This window comes from Trachurus trachurus (assembly GCF_905171665.1).
Source record: "Trachurus trachurus genome assembly, chromosome: 22".
Classification (NCBI taxonomy): domain Eukaryota; kingdom Metazoa; phylum Chordata; class Actinopteri; order Carangiformes; family Carangidae; genus Trachurus; species Trachurus trachurus.
This window is the reverse complement of record NC_139907.1, coordinates 6,809,407-6,829,740: the sequence shown is the minus strand read 5'-3', so window position 1 is coordinate 6,829,740 and position 20,334 is coordinate 6,809,407. Positions and strand designations below refer to the sequence as shown.

At 39.7% G+C, this 20,334-nt stretch overlaps 1 protein-coding gene across 1 annotated transcript in view; it reads left to right on the top strand.

The window, feature by feature from the left end:
• Nucleotides 1–20,334, top strand: part of galnt16 (UDP-N-acetyl-alpha-D-galactosamine:polypeptide N-acetylgalactosaminyltransferase 16) — a 51,318-nt gene that overhangs the window by 9,300 nt on the left and 21,684 nt on the right. Inside the window, exons 2-6 of the mRNA XM_083997928.1 lie at nucleotides 1,533–1,714; nucleotides 4,438–4,536; nucleotides 4,661–4,728; nucleotides 12,113–12,178; nucleotides 16,979–17,100. Of these exons, the coding sequence (XP_083854054.1) occupies nucleotides 1,533–1,714; nucleotides 4,438–4,536; nucleotides 4,661–4,728; nucleotides 12,113–12,178; nucleotides 16,979–17,100 (537 nt within the window). The remainder of the gene's footprint in view (nucleotides 1–1,532; nucleotides 1,715–4,437; nucleotides 4,537–4,660; nucleotides 4,729–12,112; nucleotides 12,179–16,978; nucleotides 17,101–20,334) is intronic.

Below are 20,334 nucleotides of genomic sequence, written 5' to 3'. Positions count from 1 at the left end.
CCGACAATTAAAGGTAACGAACCTACTGCTATGACTATAGGGAATTTGCCAAAATGTTGAACTATCCCACTATTGTTTAACGCATCTATCAAGCATAAAAGTGAAATATCTTTGAAAGGTCATGGTTGACCTTGAACACAGGAGCATCTAGGGTTGTAACTGTCATTTATTTTCATTACTGCTGTTTCTCTTAGTTATAATTTTTTGGCCAGGTGATGAATTATGTAGGCTCAAAATACTGACTATCAGAGATGACAGAGATGACATCTTCACATTGTGTTTCCTGTGTGTTTATATCCCACTGATATAAAACAAATAAAAGCAGGAAAACATCCCATTTGATAAAGTGTAAAACCCTCGATCTCAACATTTGAAGAACACCGTAGACTGATCTCTGTCTTCTCAGTAGTAATCCAGTCTTTGTAGCAGGCATGTAGTGAATCAGTTTTAATGGGAGATTGTAAAATAAAGAAGAAGTATTGTTTGTGTTTTATTTCTGTTTCCACTTCAGTCAAAGGCTCAATTTGTCTTTTATAAAGACCTGTGACCCTCAGGCTTGTGAAAATAAGCATCAAAACCAACAGTGAAAAAAAATTTAAAAAAAGGAAACGCTGCCTTGTGTTCCTGAACTGAACTGCTTATTAACTCAGACAGTTCAAATAGCAGCATGCTGCACTGAGCACATCCACGGTAATAATAACTTTGTGGGTAGAAGCGATGACAGTCAAAGCGCAGAGAGCTGGCACTAAAAATCTGTTTTTTTTAATGATGTTTTGTCACAACATTTGCATTCGTCTTTCACTCTTTTAAAGGGATAGTTCACCCAAAATTGAAATTTCACTCATTATCTACTCACCCTCGTGTGGACTAATGGCTGGGAGAAGTTTCAGAGTCCTCCGTGGCTTCTCTGAGTTACAGGGGGTCTCAGCGTAGCAGTGCATGTCCATATAACGGTTGCAAATGGATACCAACTGTCTTCGTAACAAAAAGACACACCAAAAAACATCCAAATACCTCCATGCTTCTCGAAGCTCCTCTTCCCGAACTGGGAAGAGAACAGACCCTCGTTCGTCCAAATTTGACGAACTGGGAAGAGGAGCTTCCGCTACAAACAAGCTTGAAATATGGATTTATTTAATTTTTTTCGGGACAATTTCGCATTTCGGGGCTTCAATACAAGACGGACATTACATACGAGCAGCATGGAGGTATTTGGATGTTTTTTGGTGTGTCTTTTTGTTACGAAGACAGTCAGTTGGTATCCATTTGCAACCGTTATATGGACATGCACTGCTACGCTGAGACCCCCTGTAACTCAGAGAAGGCACGGATAACTCTGAAACTTCTCCCAGCCCTTAGTCCACATGAGGGTGAGTAGATAATGAGTGCAATTTCAATTTTGGGTGAACTATCCCGTTAATTAATTTCTACTTCGTCGTTGCTTTTGAGTCTCAGCAGTTGATATCGTTCCTGTTTGATGTGAGACTTTAAACTCACCTTTCTCTCTCTCTGTGTGTGTCCTTTCTCTGCAGGTGACCCAGCCCCCGCGGCCGGAGCTGCAGGGCCAGCTGCTGGGCGGCTTCGACGAGAAGTCCTACCTGGCGTCGAAGCAGCTGAAGCCCGGCGACGACCCGTACAGGGAGCACGCCTTCAACCTGCAGGAGAGCGACCGGCTGGGCAGCGAGCGAGCCATCAGAGACACCCGACACTACAGGTGAGCGGGGTCAGGACCTCGGCTGCACAAGTGGATCAGGGGCTAATCGTAAGCTCTGGCTGCTGCACATGGATTTGAGGTGTTGTAGAAAACACTCACAGGTAGTTAAAGGGTCAAACAGGAGAATATTATTGCAAAGTCCCTAATCTGACCTTTGAGCCGAGGTTATATCCCTCGGACACAGAGACGACCAAAGTACTTAGTTTGATACCAAGAGGCTTATTTTGTGGAATTGGAAATCTATTTCCAGTCACAACTTGTTTTGAAACACTTCATTACCACATCTTCAAAAAAAAAAGCATGCCAGAAATTTCTGCTTTGCATCTGCATGACTGTGAAACCGTCTTGGTCTTTGTGAATTTTTCACAATTTTCTAGCATTTAGTGAACAAAACCATAATTTGGTAACACTTTATTTGACGCCTATTTCTATAACGCTTTATAACTATACTTATAATGAGTTATAATACAGTTATAGCACTGTATAACAATAGTTAGAAACACTCATAAATAATCATAATGCTTTAACAATAATCATAACACACTTTTATCATTTTATCATTACTTATAAGGTCAGGTATTATAATACGTTATAAGTGTTAGTAACTCGCTGACAATGCCCACATCAATAATGCATTATTAATATGGTCATAATGTGTTATAATTGGCTTATAAACGTGTATAACTATCATGATAAACACTCATAAATTATCATAAGACTTTATAACAATAAGCATAACACATCATAGAGCATTTTATAATGGCTTATAAGGTCAGGTATTATAATAGAGTTATGATGCTCTATGACGTGTTATACTTATTGTTATAAAGCCTTATGATAATTTATGAGTGTTTATAATGATAGTTATACACATTTATAAGAATTATTACAATTATAACGTATTACTGTATAATACCTGACCTTATAAGTCATGATAAAATGCTTTATAGTGTGTTATACAGTGCTATAACTGCTTTATAACTCATTGAAAGTATGGTTATAATGCGTTATAGAGATACAGTAGGTGTCAAATAAAGTGTTACCCATACTTTTCTTTATGTTAAAAAGAATTACCTGCAGATTAATTGATAAAGAAAATGACCATTAGATTCAAATCCTGGAAACATTTACACCAAGAAATAAAATAACAGATATGAATGAGTCATAAATAGAACTACATAGCTAACAATTATATAGGCTAGAAGCTGTGTTTACTATTGAGACCAATTCATATGAGATCATATATGAGATAAGAAGAAGTAATTAACTCAAATAGAAGATATAGTACTTATATACATGCACGCATACTCACAATAATGACACTTTGATTAAACTCTGTGACTGTTATTATTTCTGTTCGTGTCGATTTGTTGCTGTAAACACACACAGTTAATTAATTAGTTGCTGCAGCACAACAACAGCAACAGAATCAGTCGAGTGCGACGTTTCATCCCGGTGCTTTCTGACCTGGACGTAAAGCTGCAGCAACAGGTACCAGATTAAAAAGCGGAGGGTCAGGAGGAATCTGTGCTCAACTGTTGCCGGGCAACCAGCTATTTCCATGTGTGTCACTACAGCAACAATGCTGAGGCGACTGCGGAGGGTACCGCTCGCTAATCACAGCTGCCCACTGCCCAGTGTGTGTGTGTGTGTGTGTGTGTGTGTGTGTGTGTGTGTGTGTGAAGTTTGAAAAACACAAAACACACAAATGTTATTTCGGTAACACTTTAGATTAAGGAACACATATTCACCATTAACTAGGTGCTTATTAATATGCATATAAGTAGATTACTAGCTCCTTATTAGTAATTATTAAGCACATACTGTATTAACACCTTATTCTACATAGCCTTATTCTACCTCTATTACACCATGAATTAAGATTTTTCCTGATATTAACTCCTAATTATCGCTTATTCATTGTAAATTAATGCATTGTTGTTTCTGAATAATGATGTGAATAACCTTGTACAGGGGCAGTAGCACAATAACAGTAATTCTTCCTTTATCACTCTGAATTAGTATAGCATTAATGCATTAATTTAGAATGAATAAGCGATAATTAGGAGGAAAAATTTTAATTCATGGTGTAATAGAGGTAGAATAAGGCTATTACCCAGGGGGCAAAGCAAAAAAACAGACACGGAGCGTTGTAAAAGGTTTGACACCAGAAATGATACCTAGGAACTTCAAGGATTAAAACCTGGGTGGACAACCCGGTCAACTAGCTGCTGGAAAGCTACAAGGGGCCAAAACCCCTTTCTTGGGTAATTTTGCTGGCAAAATTATGTAAATGCAAATATTTAGGTACTACAATGGCATAAATAGTCATACAACTATAGAATTTGGCAGAGAGTATCTTGACACATAGGGGGAGGCATGAAAAAAAGATTCTGGGTTTTGTTGCAACTCAATTTTAAGATATCACCCTCAACATCCCAAAAAAGACAAAAAAAAAGTACTGTTCGCCTGACAAATTCTCATGAAAATTATTGTTTTTCAGCACTTTATGGAAAATATCTATGCCTAACATGTATATAGAAAATTTCCTTAATTCATAAGCTTCTGTGTGCTTAATAATTACTAATAAGGAGCTTGTAAGATACCTATATATACATATTAATAAGCACCTAGTTAATGGTGAATATGTGTTCCCTAATCTAAAGTGTTACAGTTATTTCTTCAGACAGGAGTTAAACCCTCTTCCCTCCGTCTCTCTGCAGATGTGCCTCTCTGAATTACGACGCCGACCTTCCCTCCACCAGTATTATTATCACTTTCCACAATGAGGCTCGTTCAACTCTCCTTCGCACCATCAAAAGGTAATGAGGTCGAACATAAACGCTCTGATTAGACGGCGGCAGCAGCAGCAGCAGCAGCAGCAGCAGCGATGACACTGACTCATGTCTTTCCCCTCTCGTCTCCGTCTCCGTCCCCTCTCTTTAGTGTCCTGATGAGAAGTCCTCCGTCTCTCATCCAAGAAATTATCCTGATAGATGACTTCAGCTCCGACCGTGAGTTTCTGGTTTATTACTTATGATTTGTCCTCTGTTGTTGTTGCTTTTTTAGGAATTCATGGGACTGATTCAGACATGTTTTTTTGTTTTTTTATTAATGTTTTTATTCATTTGACAGGCAAAAGTACATACAATGAGAAATAAGGACTTTTTCCTTTTCAAAAACAACCACTTATTCCCTCCCACCCAGTTCTACATAATTTTGTTACAGATCAGTAATAACACACATCCTTCCTTCTTACCGTAAACAGACAAACAAATATATAAGTACACAGAAAATTAAAAGAGAAAGAGAAAGAAAAAAAACACACAACCAAACAAATCAAAACAGAGAAGTTGTATTTTCAATGGATTGAGATGAGACAAGGAGGAAAAAAGGAATATAGGTGAACATTTCATTTGTCCTGACCTGTAGTGTCCTTAATTCAGCTATGTAACTAATCATGCAGCCCCAAACCAAATCAAATTTTCCAGGTGTCCCCCACAGATTGTATTTAATTTTCTCCAGGTCTAAGTGCAGCACGAGGACCTTAAGCCACAGGGAAGATTTGGGGGCAACTGGCGACTTCCACTCCAACAAAATTCTTCTGCAGTACGTGCTATTAAAGAAGCAAAGGCGATACTATCCTTAATTGTTTGACGGTCTGATAAGACTCCAAAAATAGCCAATTCTGCACAGGGGCATCAATTTCATATTTAGTGCTTCTGCAAGATGTTTAAAAACAGCCGTCCAGTAAACTTGCAGACGGGGGGAAAAGACCAAAACATGTGGGTCATGTTTGCTGGTGACATCATGTGACACCTATTGCATGTATCTGTGATATTGGAATACATTTTGGAAAGTTGGAATTGGTAAAATAGATACGATGTGATTCAGACATGGTTTAAACACAATATTTTCAAATACACTGCCCTTCAAAAAAAAAAGTCATATTGTACACTCCAATTTTTCGTTGCACACATTCGATGTGGCATCGTTTCGATTCTGCAATGTCACAACATTTATTTCCGTCCAGAGTTTTTGGTCTGGACTCTGTGGTCACATTGGACCACATTTCTTCCTTGAAGATGATAGTTCCTCACTCTCCTTCCAGTTTTTAATAATGCGTTGGACAGTTCTTAACCCAGTTCTAGTCTCATCAATCTCCTTAGATGTTTTATTTGCTTGATGCCAATAATTCAACCCTTCTGAAACAGATAAACATCTTTTCCACGACCACAGGATGTGTCTTCAAACATGGTTGATTAAGAAATGAGACTGCATCAGTAGAATAAGTTGTTGCCAGATGAAACATAATCATCCATGCAGTAATTATCCAATGGGAAGCTCTGACCTATTAGCTTTGTTAAATCCAAGTCTTAACTTTTTTTTTGTGGGACAGGCAGTGTATATAATGGATCATATGGCTACTTGTATGTGTAAGGTGATAAAGAGCCAGATGTTTCTTTTTTTTATGGTGATAGAGGAGATGAAAAACAAAAAGAAAAGTGACTATTTGGACTCACTGTGACTGCTGGATGTGTAAATAGCTTTAAAATGTTACTATATTAACTTAAAATAGAAAATGACCAACAATACATTGGTGGTGACCAAAAGAAGAATTTCTTTTTCTTTTCTTTTTTTACATTTAATTAAGATAAAGGGATTTTTGATTTGTCCAACATAATTATATTAGTGACCAGAGGATTTCATGTAGCTCAGGGGTTGAACCACCACATCCTCCCTCATCTCCCAAATGTCTTTATCTAACAAAGGGATGAAATTCCCTAAAGGAAAAATGATTTATCTCTGTGGCGGGCGGAGCAGAGTAGAGCTTTGAAGCAGCTGCGTCAGGTATAGACGGACGAGTTTACAGACAATATAATGAAATGGGCTTATTAAAAGTTTCCTCAGAGATGCACCGACTGCAGCGCCGAAAGGGAGCTCACAACTTTTAATCTTCTAAAATCCTACCTTAAAGTCTGGTTGCCAGGTGTTTACTTCTTATCACACTGCCATCTGCTGCAAATACGTGTGATGCAAATGTCAAAGGAATATTGCAGCGGTAAAAAAAGAAAGAAAGAAGAGGCCCGGTAATAGGAAAATGTAGGCGGAGGATAATGTCAAGAGACAGGAGCGGCTAATATCGCTGACAATCAGCCACTGATTCAGAGGTGAGAGCATCAGGAGACTCTTCTTTCTTTTTTTTTATGTCACTGCCGCCGCCGCAGAGGGATAAAAACAACACGATGGCAGTAGAAAAAAGAGCTGGTCTCTATTTATTAATCAGCAGTAGTCGAATTAACCTTGACATGGATAAAACGTGGCAATGAATCAGTTTTATTGCACCATAAAGAGCAGGTTATGTTTTTTTTTGTTTTTTTTTTACATAACTGGCCAGGACTGTGAAATTACAGGATAAACATCACAGTTTAGTTTAGTAATATAATTATTCCCTCCTTTTGTACTGTAAGCAATCAGCAGGAGAATTACATGAGCTCATGCTTCTCACTGTCCATGCTGTGTAATTGCCACCACATGCATCATCTCCTTCTTATTTCTATCTGTGGGAACAGCACAGCGACCTACATTCACTGTGACACACACACACACACACACACACACACACACACACACACACACACACACACACACACACAAATACACACACACACACACTCACACAAACGCCCACACACACACATATACATGCAGGCACACTTGGAGGTGTCGTAGCTGGGCAGACATCTGAACAGCAGCAGGAGCTCTGTTCGCTCACTAATGCCTCGTTTATTCTCCCTCTGCACCCACAGCGACAAACTGGCAGCAGCAGAATTACCCCTCCGCTGCCAGAGCGCCCTTGAGCAAGACTTTTTTTTATTTATTTTATTTTTTACAGATTTTCAGTGTTAATTAAATGCACTTTAGTTCTAGTTTGTGGCTTTGACTGTGAACCAATAAGCCTCCTGTTAACAACTGTTCTGTTTCCTACCGCTTTTCTCTGTTGTCTCACAATGTGATGCCAGTTTCTAAAGCTTTTATAGTGTTTTATTTAATAAAAGATACAAATTACTGTAACAAAAAAACAAAAAAAAACTCACTGCTCCCCCAGTAAGAGAGATAAAATAAAATAAAACTGCTGTTTGAGTTGTCGTTTAAAGACAGGATGTCGAGCATGTCCTGAAAATCCAAATCACTACAGGATGTTTGTTAGATGAATACGGATTTCTTCTTGGAGCCGGTTCACACATTTTTCTTCAAAATTACGTCAACACGATGTGAAAATGAAATCCCAAATATTTTGAGGTCAAGTGACTAATTGATTTTAAGCACATAAAGAGGCCGTAAACAACCATAATGAAGGCTAAACTGACAGTGTGGCATGGTTAAGTGGGAGATGGTTTTAGAAGTATTAGGGGTTTTCATGTCTGCCAGAAATGAACAAAGATCACATTCACTCTGGCTTGTTTTTAAAGGGATACTTCACCCAAAAGTTGGAGTCATCAAAACGCTTTTGGAGTTCCAGGGGGGGTCCGACTGGCAACGGATTTCCATATAATGAACACTTTTGAATGGTCCAAAACACACACTATGAAACATCCAGATACCTCCATACTGCTCGTCTGTACTGACCCAAGTGTCCTGAAGCCGCCACATGAAAAAGTTGTTCGAAGAAAATGAATGTGATCTCTGTTTTTAGCCTTGTTGTAGCAGTAGCTCCCAGTGACTGTGCGAGATTTGCTGCAAGATGTTCTTCCGTGTTTACATCATAATCCAATGGTTTAACAACGACGAACGAACATCTTGCAGCAAATCTCGCGCTTAATTTTTCCTGAACAACTTTTTCATGTGGCGGCTTCAGGACACTTGGGTCAGTACAGACGAGCAGTATGGAGGTATCTGGATGTTTCAAAAGTGAACTCTATCCGCCGCCATTATATGAAAATCCATTGCCAGCCAGACCCCCCCTGGAACTCCTAAAGCGTTTTGATGACTCAGAAAGTTCTCAGAAAATTGGTGAATTATTGATTTTGGGTGAAGTATCCCTTTAAATAAGCATCCTAAACAAACAAACAAACAACAAAACACTCAACAACACCACACAGAGATTTTAACGCCTCTGTGTCACATTTAAGACGGAGCTGCCGTGTCCAAAGTGCAGGCGAAGTGCAGCCACGGGGTGAGAGTGCAAGCTGATTGGTCAGTGGATGTGACATCGGTTAGAGGAGGCGGATGTGGGTCAACAGTGAGGGAGGGGAGGGGAGGGAGCAACAGACCGACCTGTCTGAGTGTAATCCTGTTAAGGCTCGCCTTAATCGTAAGGACACCATCCTTAATCAAGGAGCGTGATCTTTTACACCGAGTCCAGACGACTGCATGTGACTCCAATAGAGTTGAGACAAGAATACACTGCAGTCGACGCTGTGGGATGATGAACTAATGCGCTAAACTGTCCTAAACAGTCCTCCGTTGTCTGAGCTACATCCACTAAACTGCTGATTCTGCTGTCTCATTTCTATTATAGACAGAAAACATAACCATTTAATAGTTTTATATCAGCTGAGAGTACCTTATATATACAAACACAGGCGCATCTCGGTAAATTAGAGAGTCCATTCCCAGTAGTTCAAGTCAAATAGCCCCAACCAAGTATTGAGTGGACATACGTACAGATGGACATACTTTTGTTTTTAGTAATTCAGGTTTTTATTTCTTTTATCTTTGGTGTTTGACAGTACAACATTTTACATTGTGAGATATTTCGGTATCAATTTACTTGAATACGTGTTCATAAAACTGACATAACACTGTCATATAACCATCAATGAATACTTATGACAGCTGTCGTTAAGTGTCATTCGGTAAGTTAAGTCACTTTTGTTGCAAAGTTGACACGTTGCTATTTCATTTCATTTCATTTCGATTTATTTCATTCATGGTATTCTCACATAGTTGCACATATTTACATAATGTACACATTTTCACCATGAATGAAAAGGAGCAGGACGAAGAAAGCTTATAATACCTGCCCCTATGACAGATAATGTTGTCTTTATGTCAAGTTGTCAAAACAAGGACATCTCAAACAGTGTCAACTTTGCATCAAAAGTGACTTAACTTACCGAATGACACTTAACGACAACTGTCATAATATAAGTATTAATTGATGTTTATGACAGGTGTCATGTCATGGTTATATGACGGTGTTATGTCAGTTTTATGAACACGTATTCAAGTAAAGTGTTATCCATATTTCTTGCTATGCACATTACATGTAACATCAGTGGCATAGCAAAACAAAAATAAAATGAAAATGCAGTATAAGTAATACCATTCGTATAGACTCTAGAGGATATGTTGATAGTTACGTAACTGGAAAGTATATCCGTACAACAGATTATAATGTTGGATTCACTCAGAGGAAGGTGTTCATGCTGCAGGCTCATCAGGCCGTGGGATGTAAGTCCAGAACCAGTCTCAGACTGCATGGTGCCTTGATCTTGTTTCTATTTTTCATCCTGTTGAGCATAAGTTTGTGTGAAACTGTTTTTATCATAATGTTTATTTATCCACATACTTTCCAGAAGGCCAACATTTCCATATTACAAATGCTTTTTTAATTGGTCTTTTCTAATTGTTCAAATTGTTTGAGACACTGAATTTTAGGTCGTCATTAAATGCGAAGCCATAATCATTACGATTAAAATAAATTAAATAAATGAAGTCATGTATTGGATCTATATAATTTATTACTTTAACTTTTTGAATTGAATTACTGATATAAAGAAACTTTTCCTTGTTATTCAAATTTATTTAGATGCACTTATCATGGGACAAAAATCTATCAACAAAATCTTAAATATTGAAATTTTGAATGTACTGTAGTCTTGTATTTTTGATTATACCACATTTAGTCCCCCCCCCCCCCCCCCCCCTGGGTTAACCTACTTTTTATTCAGATCATGCAGTCACATGTGTGTACATATTAAGTATGCAAACACTTACTTATGCATATGCACACACACGTATACACACATATACATACACACACATGCAGAGATGGACTCACAATCTGGCTGAAAGTATACAACATCTGCTCTGTGGGTGTGACCCATGACTTTGTGCTGCTCTTCATTTCACTATGCACACACACACATATAAAGCACACACACACATATATACAACACACACACACACACACACACCAGCTGTCCCCTCTGTAGGACGCTCCTGCTCTCGCATGTACTGCAGCTTAAATCCAAACAAACAGGTTTGTACACACAACGAATTTAATGAAACAGGATTACAACTTGTCATGCTCGCTTCTGTCAACATACGGTTATATACGGGGGGGGGGGGGGGGGGGGGGTCTCCTTGATCTACCCACAATCCCTTAGCAAGATCAGACTCACTCTCAGCTGCTAATGTTAATCCTCTCAAGGGTGAGTGTGTGTGTTTACCTGTGTTTGTGTGCGGCCTGTGCCAGATATCGCTAATGTAGAGAAAGGCGGCGGATGAGGAGGAATTGGCTTCTCGCTGGGTGGGTTTGTTTATGGAAAGTGGATTCTGAATTTGATTATCCAGTGAGATGAAGCGCTCTTGTTTGAGCGTTCAGTCACTCTGATAGATTCACTTTTTGTGTGTGTGTATATGTGTGTGTGTGTTTATGCGTCTCTGATTATATGCAGCAGTGTGATGGAGCACTGCACTGCAAAACTTCAAAAACTTTCCCAGAATATTTGTCTTATTTCTTGTCAAAATGTCTCATTTCTAGCCAAAACTCATCTCTTTCCACTTAGAATAAGACTCATCACCTAAAAATTAACTTGCTTTTAGATCATTTTCACTTGTTTCAAACAAATTTTCACCTGAAGTAAGTAGAAAAGCAAGTTTTTTGTGCTTGTACTACAGTAATAAGGAAGAAAAACTCACTCCACTATCAGATTTTTCTACTTATTTCAAGTGAAATATGCTTGAAAGAAGTAAAAGTGTCTAAAAACAAGCTACTTTTTATGTGATGACTCTGATTTTACTGTATAATGAGATTTGTTTTGACTAGAAATTACATTTTGACTAGAAATAAGACCAATATTCTTGGTTATATGTGAGTTTTTGCAGTGTGTTGGATGTTGTATTTCCAATGTGATGCGCTTAGGTCATATTGTACTGCAGTGTCGCTGGCCTCCGCTGAGTGAGTGTGTATGTGGTTGAGTGCCCATGTTTATGTGCGTTTAAGTGCTCTGAATTGATCTGAAGTGTGGGAGTGTGTGTGTGTGCGTGGTGACGGAGTGTGAGTGTCAGTGTGAGTGCGAGGCGAAGAGAAGAGGAGAGATGTTTTTCTCAGTGTGTGTTCTGCTTCCACCATAATAACATCCCATCTCCTCTGCTCTGCTCTTCCAGCTGAGGACTGCCAGCTGCTCTCCCAGATCCCCAAAGTGCGCTGCCTGAGGAACGGCAGGAGAGAGGGTGAGTGGAGGGAGGGAGGGAGGGAGGGAGGGACCGGGGAGGCAGGATGGATGGAGAGGGAGGACACAGATTGGCTTGATGGGAAACAGCCTGTGTGTCTGTTTTTAAAGCCATTGAGATAAATAGTGTCCTAGATGAAGAAGAATTAAGGAAAAAAACATTCATTTGCATTTTAAACTGAGTGAATTTAAGAAATGCATCAGGAACTGTTGGTAAAACAAGGAAAATAAAAATGAAACATAAATTGAAATTGACAGGACATATATTTTGTTTCATGCCATTACAATAGAGAGGGTTAGGGTCAGTTGTTTTTTTATAGTCAGTGATAAAACTGTGAGAAATATTCAACACAAGTAAAAGTCTCAGCTTCACTCAACACAAGATTACCCAAAACTACAATCTCCTAATACGTCAGGACAGCATCCGGAAAAGAGAAACTTTAAAGTGGAAACACCAAACACACATCCAGTCTCATGGTTAATACAATACAATACATATTTATTTATATACAGTAGCACATTTAAAAATACAAACCAAGTTGACCAAAGTGCTGTACAATATAAACACACAAGTTAAAACATATAATAACAAAAAAACTAGATGGGATACAGGTAATGTATAATAAAAACATGCAATAAAATAGAAGTGAATATCAAACCTAACTAAAAAGCCAAGGAAAAGAGGTGTGTTTTAATAAAGATTGTGTTTGTGTTAATATTTATATTCAGTACAGGGTCCAGAAGTGGATAAATAACCATATAAATATTGCACAAAGAAACAAAGACATACACAGTGAATGTAATGAATGCACAGTCACATCCAGGTGGACATTAATTTTGGGAGACAAGGTAACTCTATAAAGTTTCCGTCGCCACATGCAGAGCCACATGCAGCCCTTGTTACAGTCATCAGACACAGGTTTCTGAATTTGCATTAATTCAATCTCAGAATTGGATTAAATCCGACCCACGAAACAAAAGTTCAGCCAAACTAAAAGTAACTAAAAAACACCGGTGTTAGTGTTGGTTGGGTTGTTTGTTTGGATGCCGAACAATAAACTCCTCTCACTCAGGTTGCAGCCTGCGTATGTTTGTGTTGCTGCTCTCGCTGCTGCAGACTAAAGACTGTGTTTGGGTTTTACGAACCTCATGCTGACAAAACACGAGCATGTTGGATTCAGGCCAGTGGTTCCCGACCGGCAGCTGAGTCACATGAGCTCAGGTTGTGTTCACTGTGGAGTAAACAGGCAGGTCACATGTAAATCTCTTAACTGGAGCTACTGTAGTGTTCATTATTTATCATCACTCCTTCGTTACAACTTAATTATTTCTATAGAGCAGGTACAAATTTCAAGGGATAGTTCAACATTTTGGCAAATTGGTTTCCCTCATCAAACTCATCAAATACACAATCCAACAACTCCAAAACGCTCTGGTGGACAAGTTGTGACCTGCACATTCACCACGCTATGAGATAATAACAGAATGTTACCAGACAGAGTTGTTTTCCAGGAAATGCAGAGACTGCTTGCTGAAAAACTGCCCTCGACAAGAACGTGCATCAGCGGTTTTGCATGAATTTACCTCTAAAACAACTCGTATCGTTCTGTTATTATATCATAGCGTGGTGAATGTGCAGGTCACAACTTGTCCACCAGAGCTTTTTGGAGTTGTTGGATTGTGTATTTGATGAGTTTGATGAGGGAAACCAAGAAATCCCACTAGCCTCCGTAGCGTAGCTCTGAGCAGCTCACGGCTCTGCTCCACCGTTCTAAAAATAGCTTGCACCGACAATTAAAGGTAACGAACCTACTGCTAAAACTATAGGGATTATGGCAATGGGGCAATTTGCCAAAATGTTGAACTATCCCTTTAAGTAGCTAATTTAAACATTTCCACATGTTCCTGTTGTATTCAGTGATCCTTAAAGTTGGAACAAAAACTCTTCAGATAATGAGATGCGTCTCTTTAATTAACTGTTGATGCCGCAGCAAAAAAAAAAGAAAATACTGAAGAGACAATTAACCTCCTCCACAGATCGCTGTGGTCTATTGAATGCAAATTACTGTGATTGTAGACAAACTTTTGATGAAGATATACACACCCTCGCTGCCTTATTTTTTTTAACTTGATGTCCTTTAAAATAGATTCTACCCCCAGCTCCAAATTAGCACCTTTTTTTCCCTGTTGTTTTTTAACAAGCAGTGGAGAGAGGAGAGTGGAGAGTGGTTGCCAGGGCAAAAAAGCAAGATGCAGATTGGTATCTACAGCACTTCAGACTAATCCAATTAACCGGTTTCATTTCCAAAGGCCGATTGTTCTGTAGCTTCTCCAGCTGAAGTCAGATATAAATATCTCAAAAACAGACGGTTTCCCTCTCAACAGATGAATAACTTTTAATGAGATGAGGTTTTCAAATTGCTCCACACTGCAGTGGAGATGCACTTCATACTTTTGGTTTGCTCTGCAATGTGTGTTTCTAATTCCTGCAGACAAAACTGAGCCGGTCCGACCCGTCATTTCGTAAACATCAAAAATCAAATATCAACAGTTTCTCTCCGAGGTTTTTCAGAGACGCTAAATAAACGATAAAATAAGGAGGAACCTATTGAAACAGCCAATGTTTCTGTCAACACGTTACCTCAGTGCACTGGAATGCAAAGCGGCCGTCTGGAAAACTTTCCTCGGCGTTCCCTCCACCTATACACGGGATGGGATACACATACCTGAAGCAACAAGCTCACACCTGCTCACGTGTTGGAGGCAAGAAATAACAATCAAATTAGTAATAGACAAGTAAAAGCACGGGCAATGAGTGGGCAACACCAGTTATGTGACTGTGTTTTTTATCTTTTAAAGCAGAAACTTCAGCTGTTTAGCATTTGACTTGCATAAAGTTGGTTTATAAGGAGAGCAGAGGCTGAATTTTAGTTCTAACATTTGTAAAATTACTAAAATATATAAGCTTAACCCTGAATAGAAAAGTGCACTCCACTAGTTTTATGCTTCAAACAGGTCTCGGGTCACGTACTGCATATGTATAATAAAAAAAAAAAGTTGTATAAAGTTGTAAAAAGCCTCTTGTGGCTCCAGAGGGAGTTATGCACAATCTGATAAACTGTGTAGGATGAAAACCGTGTGAGGAAAATCTGACAGTCGGTTTGGGCTGAAGGTTGAAATAGTAAAAGAGTTTGTCTTCCTTTGGGTTGGGTATTAAGAAGAGCAGAGAAGAGATGTCAGCACCAGGGCAGAGAACAGACAGCGTCTCTGGTTTGTCTTCACACGTCTGACAGTGTTGTAGAGGTGCAAGGGCTTGATGTGCGATTGTGTCTTTTATTAGACCAACACATGTCCATACCTGTCAAACTCACTGCTGTTTTTTTAAAAATCCAATCCAATCCAATCTATTTTATTTATAAAGCACAATTTTAAATGAACACACAGGTTTCCAAAGTGCTGTACAGTAAAATAAAAACCATAAAACATAATAAAAAGACAAAATACTAAACATAAAAGACACGATAAAACATAATTGTCCACCCTAGATAAAATACCTGTGCACATAAAATCAACAACGTAGTGTAAAAAACCAAAGAAAAGGTCTTATATGCTGAGACTTCGTGTCTAAAATGAGCTGATTCTAGTTTATTTATACACTGCCCGTCCAAAAACAAAGACGCACACTAATCTTTCATTGCTCTGCCTTTAGCTTTGATTACCACATGCATTCGCTGTGGCATCACTTCGATAAGCTTCTGCAATGTCACAACATTTATTTCCGTCCAGAGTTGCATTCATTTTAAAAAGATTCTCAGTGGGGTTCAGGTCTGGATTCTGTGGTCACATTGTACCACATTTCTTCCTTAAAGATGATGATTCCCCACTATTCTTCCAGTTTTTAATAATGCGTTGGACAGTTCTTAACCCAATTTTAGTAGTTTCAATCTCCTTAGATGTTTTATTTGCTTAATGCCAATAATTTGACCCTTCTGAAACAGATTAACATCTTTTCCACGACCACAGGATGTGTCTTCTGACAATGGTTGTAAATGAGACTGCATCAGTGAGGGTTAAATAAGTTGTTGCCAGCTGAAACAAAATCATCCATGCAGTAATTATCCAATGGGAGGCTCTTACCTATTAGCTTAGTTAAATCCAAGTGGTGACTTTTCTTTTTTGGACGGGCAGTGTGGTTTAATTTATAGCGCATCTTTCAAAGTGACAAAGTGCATCACAGAAAAGAAGAATTAGGCAGAAATAATGCAATTCAGGTCATATAAAAGACATAAAAAGAACTAGAACAGAAAGGAGAAGGTGTAAAGAGAGTGATTTCCAGAGTTCAGTTGTTCTGATCACGAAGGTCTTGGACACAGTCTCCTTCAGTTTGAAGCCTGGAGTGAGAAACAACCAGAAAACTGCTGCAGCAGCTCTTTATGTAGCGACAGGTACCTGACTGTGCAACTGGACCAGGGTTGTATTAGCCATTAAAAAGAGACGTTAAAGAGACAAATCATTTTTTATCTCAGTTGCAGACAGTGTGCATGAGTTTTCCCTGTCAGTAACTTTTCCAGTTCTCCTGCAGAGAGCTGAGGAAAAGTCACCGTGACAAGTAAATTTGTCTCTTGACATGTTAAATCAGCACGAACAGTGACCCTGACCGTGTGCTTCGGTTTCATGGCAGCGTTTTTCTTTTTGCAACACCTTCACCGTCCAATGTTGAATGAAGTCCAGTGGTAGTTTCACACTCTAAACTTTCCTTCCCGCCCTGTTTGTGTGTGTGTGTGTGTTTTCTCCCCCTCAGGTCTGATCCGATCACGTGTGCGTGGCGCCAACACGGCCTCGGCCTCCATCTTGACCTTCTTGGACAGCCACTGCGAGGTCAACGCCGACTGGCTGCAGCCGATGATCCAGCGAGTGAAGGAGGTAACAGAACAGAACAGGCCCACGGGGCTCGCAGCAGCAGCAGCAGCAGCCTGTCGTCATTCACACTCTCCAATTAGACCGCTGTTACATGCAGCAGCTCACTTTCTCTCTCGCGCCGCGTCTCGCTCACATATTTTAGAGGTGGAACATTTGCTTTTTTTGCCCCTGCGATTTAACGCTACAGGGGGAATTTGCTCCTTTTTCAGGGCCCGTTTTATTGGCCGTGATGTAATACGTTGGCATCGTATATTGTTAAGTAAACACTCAATTTGTTCAGCTGAAGATTTTTTTTTAGTCACTGTAGACCAGATGTCACACTCTTGCTTTGCCACCGCTGGAAACAGTGCGGTGCCGTTTTCCACTTGATTCTGGAGCGTTTTACCAGATTAGGTGGTCTGTGTAGTGTTGTGTGTACAGTGACAGCATTAGCTCTGGCTCCAGGCTGCATGCTGGGCTCTTTCTCATGATTTTTTTTTTTTTTTTTTTTTCAATGCGGTGGGAAGGCTCTCCTCATTCACCACCGCATCCTACAAATTAAATTATGCAGCCCCACCGGGGAACACACATGAATGTTTCGCAACTCAGAATGAAAATGTGCACAGGATGAAATGCTAAAAAAAACAAAAAAAACAGCTACTTGCAATCATCATGGGGATTTCGCCTCTGTCATTTCTAATTTCTTTGGTATTTTCAAGGGTATTCTGGCTGTCAGTCCTCATTGCCTCCCTCTAAAAGTCTGCTTTTCTGTTTCACTTTAACATAGTCGTACAAGTGAAGTGCACACAGAATGCAAATGAATGCATCCACAGATATATATATATAAGAGGCTGCAGAGGCGACTGCTGCTTTGCACTAACTGAGACTCTATGAGGCTCTGGTGTTTTGATAAAGAGAGATGTAGCCGTGGAGAGAGGCCTGAATCACTCACTAATGACTGATCGAGTGTTGCTGGCTCTCTCCTCCCTCCCCTGACGTTACAAACCTGCACAGCACAGCTGCTCCCCCCCAAAATCTACTGCCATCCCCCCATCACCACCGGCCAACACTCACTCCCACTGACTCTGCGTCAGGAAACTGTTTCATCTCGTATTTCTCTCAGTGATGGCGTCTCTCCTCTCTTGTGTTCATGCTCCCACTACAGTCTGACACTCAGACTCGTTTCTCCACAGTCCGCTTCTGCTTCTACTGTAAGGCGGCGCTGCCACTGAATCAACCGCCTCAGTTCAGTTTACAAAGACCTCAAAAGAGATGAAAAACAACTTTGTTCATAAACAACTAACTCATTTATCACTTTTTGGGGAGTTTTCTCTGCTTCTTCGTCTTCAGTTCTCTCAATCCAGCAAAAACATACTTCATACAACTCTGCCTTTTAATTAGAGAAGTTGCTCATCGTTGTGGATGATACATTTTTTAAAGTTTTTTTGCAGAGCATTAGATGAGAAGACTGATACGTTGCTGTAGCCAGAAGCAGGTTAGCTTAGCATAGTGTTAAGACTAAAAACAGAGGGAAACTGGTTAATTTAGCCTTTTAGTGCCTTAATAATAACCATCATGTCAGTCGAGGTTAAAGTGGCTGATTATTTTTGGTCAAAACTTGGTTTGTGGTTGGATTAAATGTAGAGTGGCTGCTGCTATGGTGGATTTCTGCTTCCTTCAGATCTACAGCTCCCACTTCTTCCAGCCTTTATATTAAGCAACATTAACAGTCTAATACAGTAGTTACCAACCTGTGGGTCTCAGCCCCCTGGTGGGGTGTGAGGATATTGTTGTTTTGTTTTGTCCCGATGTAGTTATAATAACTGTGGTTTGTCCTTGTTTGTACTGTTGTTTTTGTCTTTTGGTTTGCTTGTTTATTTGTCTGTTTTTCTATATTGTTGAGTACATGTTTGTCTGTTGAATCTATGTCTGTTTAAATGTTTGGACCCCCTCGAAAACGAGATGATACATCTCAAGGGGTTTTATCCAAATAAACAAATTTCAATCATATCGCAAGAGAGCCGACAAGCCAGCTATAAAACATCACAATTTTAGTTAAAAAAAAGGTACTAATACAACAAATAACACAAAAATCTTGATCTCTGTTTTATTCTAGGGTGTGGGCCACTAACATGTTTTAGGTTTTCAGCAAAGTGAATAGTGTATGAGGCAAGAACGGGGCCAACATTTGCCACTACAAATAGTAGTGGACCGCTGGTCTAATGATCATAGCTTCACGTCATTGTCTTGCTTAATCTTTCAATCTAACTCTGACAAGAACAAAAAAACAAGCGACTCAAGATGTTGAACTGTTCCTTTAAAAGTAGAAGAACAAACTTACAGTGTAGAAAGTGCTCAGTCACCTTGCTGAAGGACAAGCAAGGGGAGGACTCTGCAGTTTGTTCGCAAACAAGAATCCAGACAACTCATTCAGAAACACTGCATGCAACAAAACTCATATTCAGAAATCTGAATGTTTTATTCAGAAGAAGTCGACTCTACACGCTGCCTGCAAGTGAGTGTGAGTGCGTCGTGCACATTGTCTTTTTTCCGTGCACTCGTCCTCCTCGGCTCTGGGCTGCTCTCTCTGAATCATCCGGCTTGCATTACAGCCTCGGTGTTAACGCTGCTGCACCTGGCTTCACATCCATTAATCCGACGCTGATGAGGGGTCGCCGTCCAGTATGTTCTTAAATCAACATAATGAGGCTTTCTATTAGAAGAGCAGCCTAAAAAGAGGTGAAGTTAATGAGTAATTAAGCAGGAATAATGAGACATCGGTCTGCTCACACATGTTGGGGGATTAGAGAGCTGAATCGGTTATTATGGGGAAGGTGCATCCCATAATACCCATTTCTCCTGCATGGCCATTGTCTGACTAGGTTGAGGTGATATTTAATACTTTTAGCACCTTAGGGAGAAACTGCAAAGTACTGGAGGTAATCTGCAGCAGCACGTACACACTCATAATGTGAAGAGGAGCTAGAAATGAGCAACACCATGCTTTTTCTCCTTTCTGCTCCTCTTAAAGGGATAGTTCACCCAAAATTCAAATTTCTCACTCATTATCTACTCACCCTCATGTCGACTAAGGGCTGGGAGAAGTTTCAGAGTCCTCCGTGCCTTCTCGGAGTTACGGGGGGGTCCGCGCAGCAGTATTTGTCCATATAATGATTGTGAATGGGGCTCACTTTTCTTCGTCCAAAAAGACACACCAAAAAACATCCAAATACCTCCATACTGCTCGTCTGTAATGTC